This window comes from Lupinus angustifolius, chromosome LG03 (genome assembly GCF_001865875.1).
Source record: "Lupinus angustifolius cultivar Tanjil chromosome LG03, LupAngTanjil_v1.0, whole genome shotgun sequence".
NCBI lineage: Eukaryota > Viridiplantae > Streptophyta > Magnoliopsida > Fabales > Fabaceae > Lupinus > Lupinus angustifolius.
The window spans coordinates 140,572-151,454 of record NC_032011.1 but is presented as its reverse complement, the minus strand read 5'-3'; the positions used below and the strand labels follow the sequence as shown (position 1 = coordinate 151,454).

Below are 10,883 nucleotides of genomic sequence, written 5' to 3'. Positions count from 1 at the left end.
ATAGACAGTCCCATCAGAAGGGGGAAAACAATAGTGTTAAGTACTTGACAGTCATAATGAATGCTGACAAAGCATCTGATTATACTTTTAAATATATATATATATATAGAGGTGGGGAATGAGAATCCATTTTTTGTGTGGCTTTCAGAGAAGAATAATAACTAAATTCTTTCCTTGAGAATATGACTTATGTGGACTTTAATCCAAGTTATGATTCCCATATTCTCATTCCAAAGAATCTTCCAAACTTTTGTTATTTTATTTTTTCCTTCCCTTTCTTTGTGAGGAATAGCATTCCGTGGTCCTTTCTTGCTTTGCATTTCAACCTATGCTTGCATGCATTCATTCATGTGTGCTCAACCAAATCACAAGTAGTAACCCTCTCAGTAATAAATGGTTTAGCTCATGATTGGTCACTTATTACTATTTATTATATAAATTGATTCTCCTTGTCTCTTGTGCTTCTCATTTCTAAGTTTCTTCTTACACTCACAAGGGAATTCATATATCTTATGTTAGTGTAACATAAGATATCTCCTACTTAATATTAGTGTACTCCTACCTATTGATCCAACCACCATATAATTGGATCAATAGGTAGGAGGAAGCTTATAGCTTAACAAAGAAACTGAGTTTAAGTTCCTTAAAATTCAAATAAATCTCCTACTTAAAAAACTTTGTAATTGAGTCCATGAATGCATTTAATCATGCATCGAGTAAAGATTACTGCAAATATGGGAAATACTGTCTCTTTGAACTTATATAGAAACATTATGAGCATGATATCAAACCTGCAAAAACAAAAATTATTCTATATATAGTTTTGGTTTTGACGGCTTTATACCTTCAATGATTATATATACACCACACCCTCAAACAGAATCAAAGCAAGGTTTGAGCTAAAAAATGACATGACCTTCAAAAGAACTCTAATTGCATGCTATATATATAAATTGGGTTGTTCTAAACTATGCACATGATGTATGAGATAAACAAACCTTAAAAAGTAAGGTTATATGGTGAAATTATATATTTAATGAATCAAGAAATGATTATTTAGTGTTCCATTGCGAGTTTACTTTTTATGTTTGCTTATGCTATGCACAAGGTAGGAGTACACTAATGGGTAGAAACAGTATGAAATGGTAAACAAAAAGTGAATGATTATCTTTGTTCTTTGTAGAAGCTAGTGAAAGTTCTACTTCAAGGATAAGAACAAGTGTACATAAAACTAAAAGGGTGGTTACATGAGGAATGAAAATGTAGCAACTCCAATCCATGCACAGGAATCCGGTACATTAACCATGGCACAAGTCAAGGGCAATGGAAGTGGTCCAACATATGCTCTAGTACTATCTTTATTTTTTAACCTAATGCATGCATGCATGCAATCAAGTACAATTCTGGCTTAGGTCCCTCCCTCCTTCATGCTTAGGATTCCAAAGGGCAGGACCTGATTTTTTATGCCAAAGAAAGCATGAAAAGTTCAGGGTATAACATCTTCCTTCTATTTTTAATCAGTGGGGGCTGAATAAGTACCAAACTTGTTGAAGGAGACAAAACAGAACGTATTCTTTATTCTATTCTTTACCTCCAAATTAAACAGTCCCATCACCCATGGGAAAAAGAAGCATCCTCCCACATATTTAACCTTTCTCTTCTATGTATGACATGTCATTGTGCTCTAGTCAATAGAATCTTTGTTCTAAGTTCTCCTTATACAACCAATCAAGATGTTGCTACATGTCTTTGTCTCCACACTTTACCATAGATGATAACATTCAACCAAACTCCAAGTTCTATATATGCTGCTACAGAAATATGTACATTCAAGCTTGGAATAACAGATTTATTAAGCTTCCAACTTTTAAGAATCTTCCTCTACATCAAAAATAAAAAAGGATGGCTGGATGGCCTTTGCCACTTCCAACTCGAGAGGGATATCAAATTCTCAAGAACCAAGTCAGAAAAATAAAATATTATATCCACTTTCAAATTTGAGAATATGATTCCCACTTTTACCTGGCAAATGCATATTGGTTAAGTTTTGAAGGATCAGTTCTGGAACCTCATGCAGTTATGAAATTGATATTAGCATATCACCTTTTTTAAACATATAAAAAAATTTAGGTACATTATTGTATAAATTTTAATTTATGTGCAATTCCTCATAAAGTATGCACATATTTCCAGAGTTGTATTATTTTAGAGGAACTCAGATAGAGAGTACAATCTGTAGAAGGTGGAAGTAAAAACATGGCCCACAAGTGAACAAAAGTTGGAAGGAATAATATCTATTTTTCACAAAGGATTAAGTTTGGTTTTCTATTAGTTCTATCCAAGATTCCCTGTGATTACAAGCCCCCCTCCAGTTCTCAGATATAAATACCAGTTTCAGCATGCTTTCTGCTGAAGAGAAGTGCATAGAGGAGAAATAAAACAAGCATAACAAGTTTTCACATAAATTCTCTTATTTGTTAGAATCAGGGCCAGTATAATAATAATTGAAAATAGAGTCTCATCTAGTTTCACCATCCAGAGGAAGAAAAGTGTTCAAGAGAATAGAAGCCATCAGGTAAATATGCAGCAGCTTATAGTGATTGAAATATTCATCTAGCTTCTAAAAAGATCAATAATTGATCTGCTCTTTGTATTGGGAGGGCATCTCTTGTGTTCCTATTAATATAAATTTTCCTTATCGAAAAAGTTATACCAAACACAAACTACAGTAGATTGGTAGGTTTTAAAGTCAGGATGCTCATATACATAAGTTTTTTTTTGTGTGTAGGTAGGATGTACCCTCATCAAGGAAAAAACATGCATTCTTCTTCAAGAATGGCAATCCCCTCAGAGAGGCATATGTTCCTTCAAACAGGAAATGGGGGATCGAGTGATTCCGGACTTGTGCTCTCAACTGATGCTAAGCCAAGATTGAAATGGACAACAGATCTTCATGCCAGGTTTATAGAAGCAGTCAATCAGTTAGGTGGACCTGACAGTGAGTATTATATAATTAACACATCCACTTGTGGATAATCAAATGTTGAGGAACATATGTACAATTTGGAACCACTGATGCAAATTAATTACAATCTTTCTATTGCAGAAGCAACTCCAAAAACTGTAATGAAACTCATGGGGATTCCGGGGCTTACCTTATATCATCTAAAGAGTCATCTTCAGGTAAAGATCATTAGTGATTTGTATTAAAAGCCTTTAATTATAAGATTCCCTTCATTTTGTCCTAGATGTTTTCCTACCATAGTAAATAGTAACTTTAAACAAATTCATGTTGTGTATACAAATTATGTGCAAAAACATGATTGTATTCCATTATCATATTCCTAAAACTACTTCATCTTAATCTTGAAATAACTAGTGTGTAGGTTTCTTGGCCATGAAATGAAAGCATTGTATACGTATGTTAAATTGTATATCATATAGCTGCACAATTTTCTTGTCTTATGCATCATAGAGAAACGCTAAAACTTGAGGAAACAAACTTTCATATTATATATAACATCTAACATGCACATAGCCACAATCCAAGTCTCACTTTTTAACCTTAACTTGTATGATGGAATTACTGATCCTTTCCTTTTAATCACCAGAAGTACAGATTAAGCAAGAACCTGCATGGACAAAGCAACAATGTGATACACAAAATTGGTAAGTGAACAATCTCTTCCATTTTGACTAATCTACTCATGAATCAGATAGGTGGTTTTGAAGGAGAAACTTATATTCTTAGCAACAAATCCAGGTGCAGCAACAGGAGAAAGACTTTCTGAAACCAATGGAACAACTCAGATGAACAAATTAAGCCTTGGACCACAGGTGGCTAACAAGTAAGAAAAACAACCATTTTCACATGCTTCATGTAACCTTGTTTCATATGGACAAATATTTTTATACTAACATTCAATACCCTTGTCCCAGAGATTTACATATTGGCGAGGCACTGCAGATGCAGATCGAGGTGCAGAGAAGGCTAAATGAACAACTTGAGGTGAGTTTCACCCACTGACTATGCATTCATTTTTCAATTAATACTTACTAAAGTATCAAGTGCTTTCTAATTTTTAATTTTAATATTTTCTTTATGAAGTATGAGGATTATTGTGACAATGTTTTATATAGATATAGCAAAGGTCTTTCTTAAATTGTAACAAATAATTCTGAACCTGTCCAGGTACAGCGACACTTGCAGCTCCGAATAGAGGCACAAGGAAAATACCTGCAGTCTGTGCTGGAGAAAGCTCAGGATACACTCGGTAGACAGAATTTGGGAATAGTAGGACTTGAAGCTGCAAAAGTTCAGCTTTCAGAACTTGTTTCCAAAGTATCCTCTCAGTGCTTGAACTCAGCATTTTTGGAACTGAAGGAATTACAAGGATTTTGCCCTCAGCAAACACAACAGCCAAACGACTGCTCCATCGAAAGTTGCCTCACATCCTGCGACGGATCACAGAAGGAGCAAGACGTACAAAATGGTAGAAAGGCCTTAAGACACTTCAATAATGGACATAATGCATTCATGGATAGAAAGGAAAGCATAGAAGTGAATAAGAACACCTTTCTTGCACCATTAGGCAGGAATGCAGAGAGAAGTCATGGTGTAGAAAGAAATCCTAGCAACTTGTCTATGACCATTGGACTTGAAAGAGACACAGAGAAGAGAACCAATGAAGAAGGGAGAGAATCAAAAAAGGCGGTGGATGAAAATGTTTCTCAAGATTATAGGTTGCATTCTTACTTTGCAGCACCAAGATTGGACCTAAACAGAAACACACATGGAGATAATGAAGCTGCAACACAACAACTTGACTTGAATACACTCACTTGGAGCTGAGAATGCAGAAAATAATAATGCTTCTCCAAAATTTGATTTAAGCATTAAGTGGAAGAAGGTAGGGACTAGGAACAGTGTATTATTACAATATCAGCTTCTGTTTCTTCCAGATTTGAGCCATTTTTACATTAATGAAATAAGTTGCAACAAGACTAATAACTAATTTACAATCCAGTAATAAAATTCAGTTTTTTTTCCAGCTTATTCAAAAGTTTAAGGCATCATGCAAGCTAAATATATGACATATATCATATATGTAACCATAGTTACATGCTATTACGCATTGATTCCAGTATGCCGTACCAAATTTTATACAGTTTCTCAATTTTTATATCATTATTATAAGAGACAAACCAGCTACATGATACATAATATATGGACTTTAGTATATAGTATGTAGGCTAAATGACAAAACCATATAAGAATGTAGGTAACATGCATTATTCTTAAAATGTTCAATTTTATATCCAACTAAAAAATAAAAATAACCATCCAACATAACTAGTATGAGTGGACTGCTTCAACCAAGTTGGTTACACAAACAAAAATATCACTAATTAGTTTAACCTAAAAGTAAAAATGACTTTTATTGTAGAAAAAATTGTATAATTGTGCTATAGATAATTTGGACATATGTGACAGAAACCTTAAGAAATTTCCATAAGAAAAGTAGATTAAATAAAGATTAATTAAAATTATATTGAAGAACATATAACATCACAATTAAAATGGAAAATATGTTTAATTATATTACCATATATATATATATATATATGAATTGCTGGTCTGGGTATCAAAATTCCCATACCTATTTAACAGCAAATATCAAAATTTTGGATCTCAACTATGTATTGATAATATATGAATTGCAGGTCTGGGTATATATGAATTGTAAACATCACTTTCGTTCCAGAGATTAGTCTCACAACTATGTATGTGATAATACATAGCCATAGACAAAAAAGAAGATTAAATTAATTTGCAAGCATGCAGACACTTCCACGTGCTGCATTTAATTTGCAAGTACAATTAAAAAAAACATAAATACAAGTCTCTTTTAAAATAAATCTGAATGGCAAATAAATATATAGGTCAGGTGAAAGAAATTTGGTACTAGAGAAAGAAGAGCATGAATTGAAGACAAAAAATGACACGGTTGAGGGAGTGGTGCATGTTATTGTTCTCACACTGCAACCTCCCAAAATCCCATTTCTAAAAACGTATTTGGACAGCTGAACTTGAACCTGAGTTTCTTCTCTATTTGCCCTGAAAGATGAGCTCTTAGCCCCACCGAATAATAGCTGAACCCCACGTAAGACCAGCACCGAAGCCGGCAGCTGCAATAGTTTGGCCTGCCTTAACCTTTCCACTTCGAACCGCTTCATCTAAAGCCAAGGGAATTGAAGCTGCACTTGTGTTACCATAATTCGCCAAGTTTGATATCACGCGTTCTGACGGAACTTCTAGCCGAGTGGCAACTGCATCAATAATTCTTTGGTTTGCCTGTGCTTGTCAAGAAGTAAGACAGCATAAGTGCATGTAAGAAATCTTCATGTAAGCAAGTTAAATGCTATTTTATTTTGAATTCACCGTACCACTCAGCATTGTGATAATATAACACATGCAACTATTGAATTGCATAACATAAAGGATAGCTCAGGTTTCCCACCCTTTAAATTTATATTTTGACATTCTTTTTTAAAACAAATGTATGAATAAACTTGATATTGATACCAGCTAGTTTAGCATGCCAAAGATAAAAACTGAACTAATAGGTACTATTATCCTCCTAGGATACCACCTATGAAGCATTGATACTTAAAAATGGTTGTAGTACTGGTATCCGATACTTTCAATTATTTCATGACATTTTTCGGTACCTTCGTATCAATATCGTGTTGTATCCCCTATCCATATCTGTATTTGTGCTTCTAAGGATGCCACATATCACAAAAACATAGCAAAAGGATCCAAAAGTATATATTCATTTGTCCATCCATTTCAAGATATCATAGCAAGTTGCTACTAGTGATTCAACCAAAATATTATTATCATATTTGCCATAGTAAAAAGTAATAGTGCGAGGAATTATTATGGAAGGCAAATGAAAGAATTGGTTCATTCATCAGCAATAATCACAGCCTAAATTCCCAAGATAGATAAGTATTAGATATCAAATGAAATGCCCAAGTTTTGTTTTATATATCATTCATCTGTACCTGATGGAGAAGTAACCAATCAATGCTAGATGCAGGAAGACCAGCCTTTTGAAGGGCTGACTCAATTGATTGTGGCACATATCGTACTGCAAAGCGAAAAACTTCTTTGCCATTCATTTGAATGCAAGAATATGAGGACTGTCTGGGAGGAAAGTCTGACACAGAACCGCTTGAAGAATCCAATGCATTATTTGAATTGTTTTCTTTAATGGAAGCATTCAAATGCCTGCATGAAGTGAGAGTAATTGCTTAACTGCATAGCTTATAGGAAGAAGAGAGCGGCACTTCTCGAGAATATGGGGAGTACAAACCTTTGACCATTGCCATCACTATGCAAATCAAAACCAAATAAACCATCTTCATCGCTGTTGCAGGCCTGCAATGTAACCATAAAATAAGAGCAATGACATAAATTTATATCCCTTTGCGAAAAACAAATTCTTCATGTTGAAGTAAAAACATTAATTATCGTCTTAAGCAACAATAAAATCTTGAGTAAACCTAAGGACAGCGAATTTCATCTTGGCCTATGGTTTGCATTTGTCTTAAATTTCACACAAGACTTTCAAATGTGTTCCTCTTAAATGAAACGAAAACAAATATGACCAAAAATCGAATAGTAAGCCAAGATAGAGATCCAAATTGCTAATGACATTTGCTAGTAATGTTGGACAATGTCAGTAAGGTATGTAATTACCTGTACTAGTACAGCACCGGCAGCATCTCCAAAAAGAATACAGCTCCCTCTGTCTGTCCAATCAACATAACGTGAAAGAGCATCAGCCCCGACAACTAGAACATTTTTAAATCCACCTCCTGCATTCACACAGAATCACAAATCAAGGGCAATTATTTTTACTACACTTAGCAAGTATGAAGTCAACAAAATAACCAACCCATACCCCTAATGTGAGAAGCAGCTGATATTAAACCTAACACAAATCCACTACATGCAGCAGTAATGTCATAAGCCAGTGGATTTGTTTTGCAGCCAAGTTGTTTTTGAATCTGAAACTCATAGGACAATAAAAGTTATAAGAGAGGATAAAGGAATGAAAATAGGAAGAGGACAGTAATAAGGTCAATAGTCAATCATATTCAAGAGGGTGTTTGAAACATCATAACTGCACTGCACAACTACTCTATTCATTAATCACTTTAAATGAGTAAATTACAAATACAGATTACTTTGCTAAGGTTAAATAGAATGGAAGAATGTTTCTCAATGTGACACCCTGAACCAATACCTGTGGAGCACTACCAAAAAGATCCTCCGGTGTAGATGTGCACATCAATATTAGGTCAAGATCATCAGGGTCAACCTTCGCCATCTCAAGAGCTTTCCTTGCTGCCTCTGCAGCTAAAATTGTCAAGCTATCTTTACCTGCAAGCATCACATCAAGCAATAGCAAGCCAGATCCATCACCATACTATAAAACTTCCAAAATGATTGTAAACAAGTTGCAAAGTCACCTTGTGTACTAAAACTTTCTAGATGAATAACCCTTTCAATGCCTTGTTTCAGATCAATACCCCTTCCAATTTCCCATCAAGAGCCTAAGCTAAAAGCATAGAGTATAATCTAACCATTGTATTCGTACCTAAGTGGTTGTGGCACAAACAAGGACATTAACTAACCTGAAAGAACTCGCCGGCTACGGATCCCGGTGCGAGTAGATATCCATTCATCAGAAGTATCAACGAACTTCGAAAGGTCGTCATTGGAAATTTGAAGAGATGGAACAGCAGAACCACATCCAACTAACTTGCAGCCTTGACTGACAAGCCTGTAGAGACTTCGAAATTGAATTATATAAATAAGAGAAAAACAAATTGGAGCAATCTGATTGATAAGAGCCGCTGCCTCTAAGTGATGCTAGGCATAAGACATATCATAAAAAAAGTCAAGTCTAATTTATAAGCCAGAATGTGTACAAGTAGTATTGATATTTGAGATGCCAAAATAATGTTAGTGCCAAGATTTAAAATTGAGAGCCCTTTTGTTTAAGCTTTTTTTCCACAATGAAGTGATTATTTTGATTTTTAAACAATCATTTCGGACTGTTTGGTATGGCTTTTACAGGAAAAGCAAAAGCCACAAAATAAGGTAATGAATTTCAGCTTTTTTGCCATATTTTTCATCTTCTCAGAAAATCACTTTTGACAAAATCATTTTTGTAGGATCACTTTTTAAAGCCAAAAGCTATATTTTTCACCTTCTCAAAAAATCAGTTCTTTTGTAGACTCACTTTTCTTAAAGCCAAAACCAGCAAGTGAGTAGTTAATGATAATACTCAAAATCAAATCTCTGAATCCAAAGCAGCGGCATTGAAATCAATAATTGCATCTCCAATTTAGATCAGAGAAAAAACCTGACCTGGGTAAGCGAGATTTGGAAGGAGAAGCACTTTTGTCAGCACCTTCAATGGCAGCAAAGCAAAGAACTTTGGAGGGAAATGCTTGAAAACGATGAATACCCATGAAAGTTTGAACCTTTAATCTTAAGTTGGGAACCGAAGGAGTGAAGAACCCAGATGCATTGGCCATTTACAAATAGAAAAACCAAAGAAGCAGAGTACAAGAAAGTAATCAATATAATATTAAGATTGTGGTTGTTATATTATATGGTTGAGGGTAAGAATTAGGAAGAGGAGAGAGTGAGAAATACATAGAGAAAGAGAAAGAGAGAAAGAGAAAGAGAAAGAGAGAAAGAAACAATGATGTTGTTGTTTGTTACAATGATGTGTATGACAGGCACTTCCAATCTGAGAAGAAACCACTATGTCCGCCGCTATGCTAATGTTCTTGGTTTGTCTTCTGTTGTGTTGCTTCCCCATCTTTCTTTCCATTATCATTCTTAATATTATCATTTTCAAACAACAGAGAAAATAAATATAAAAAAAGTTGAATCTTATATGTTGTTATTGTATTTATTCATTCATTGTGTATGATAAATGAAGGTTGATGAACCAACTAAGAATACACTATTAATTAAGGACATCAAAATGACAAAAAATCAATTGTTACTGGTTGATTAAGATTTGTGAAAAGTGGTAGAGTTAGATATTGATATTCTTGATATATTATGTTACTTTACTTATTTGTATTTCTTTAACCACTATATACTTACAAAGTGATAGGCGTGTGAATATTTATGAATACGTAGTAATCCTGTACAATTTAAAAAGTCTCTAAATTATGGTATTTCATTTGTAAGTTGTTTTACAAATTATAAAAAAAAACTTTTATTCATTATTCCAATTAGATATTAAAAACTTTCAAGTTGCATGTATGTATGTATCAGTGACAAACTCTAGTACCTTTCCTTCTCAATTCTCATGATGACTAAGCGGTACTTAGAACTGAAATAGCAGATATATCATACATTGTCTTTAAAGTGAGACACAAACCATTTTGTCAACGTGGTATTACTACATTCCATTAGATGGGTAACATGTCATTATTACATGGAATCATTCTTTCATATACACATGTTTATTCAATACAATAATGTTTCTTTACAACATGATTATCCTATCTTGTAATTAAGAGTTTGATTAGTCAACAAAATGAAGACTATTTTATTGGCCTATCCTATATTTTCTATCATATGAAAGAGTTGAGTTAGAAATGAGCAAGATAATTCATGTATTTTTTATCCGAGTAAAAGTTGTTATCAATGTTACTTGTTAACTAAAAATGATTCTAACTTCTAACTAACAGATTATAGATTTGTAATTTTGATATAAAAAAAATCAAACATATAACTTCATTGATGCTGTCTGATGTTTTTCAGGAATGATATTTTTTTC

At 33.9% G+C, this 10,883-nt stretch overlaps 2 protein-coding genes across 5 annotated transcripts; one reads left to right on the top strand and one right to left on the bottom strand.

Moving 5' to 3' along the window:
• LOC109342669 (myb-related protein 2-like) lies at positions 1,108-5,043 on the top strand. 4 transcript variants are annotated; one of them, XM_019580619.1, is made up of 7 exons: positions 1,108-1,114; positions 2,789-2,998; positions 3,107-3,183; positions 3,612-3,669; positions 3,752-3,848; positions 3,940-4,009; positions 4,193-5,043. In XM_019580619.1, exons 2-7 carry the CDS (start codon positions 2,794-2,796, stop codon positions 4,850-4,852), a joined length of 1,167 nt encoding a protein of 388 aa, XP_019436164.1. In that variant the 5' UTR covers positions 1,108-1,114; positions 2,789-2,793; the 3' UTR covers positions 4,853-5,043. The 4 variants fall into 4 exon arrangements, with proteins under 4 accessions (XP_019436164.1, XP_019436162.1, XP_019436163.1 ...); XM_019580617.1 differs by lacking the exon at positions 1,108-1,114 and adding an exon at positions 2,191-2,583 and having other exon boundaries at positions 2,793-2,998; XM_019580618.1 differs by lacking the exon at positions 1,108-1,114 and adding an exon at positions 2,193-2,575.
• Positions 5,827-9,903, bottom strand: LOC109342668 (3-oxoacyl-[acyl-carrier-protein] synthase 3 A, chloroplastic-like). The gene is made up of 8 exons (XM_019580616.1): positions 9,449-9,903; positions 8,710-8,858; positions 8,319-8,455; positions 7,974-8,079; positions 7,769-7,887; positions 7,383-7,447; positions 7,072-7,297; positions 5,827-6,355 (listed from the first exon to the last, which is right to left on the bottom strand). Exons 1-8 carry the CDS (start codon positions 9,616-9,618, stop codon positions 6,134-6,136), a joined length of 1,194 nt encoding a protein of 397 aa, XP_019436161.1. The 5' UTR covers positions 9,619-9,903; the 3' UTR covers positions 5,827-6,133.

What these genes read in the sequence shown, in the direction of transcription:
- LOC109342668 (XM_019580616.1), bottom strand. Translation starts at nt 9,618, where the DNA reads ATGGCCAATGCATCTGGGTTCTTCACTCCTTCGGTTCCCAACTTAAGA. An exon ending in AGTGATGGCAATGGTCAAAG is followed by an intron (nt 7,298 to 7,382) that starts GTTTGTACTCCC and finishes CACTTCATGCAG; the next exon opens with GCATTTGAATGCTTCCATTA. An exon ending in ATTGGTTACTTCTCCATCAG is followed by an intron (nt 6,356 to 7,071) that starts GTACAGATGAAT and finishes TGACAAGCACAG; the next exon opens with GCAAACCAAAGAATTATTGA.
- LOC109342669 (XM_019580617.1), top strand. An exon ending in TCAGTTAGGTGGACCTGACA is followed by an intron (nt 2,999 to 3,106) that starts GTGAGTATTATA and finishes TTTCTATTGCAG; the next exon opens with AAGCAACTCCAAAAACTGTA. An exon ending in CAATGTGATACACAAAATTG is followed by an intron (nt 3,670 to 3,751) that starts GTAAGTGAACAA and finishes TTATATTCTTAG; the next exon opens with CAACAAATCCAGGTGCAGCA.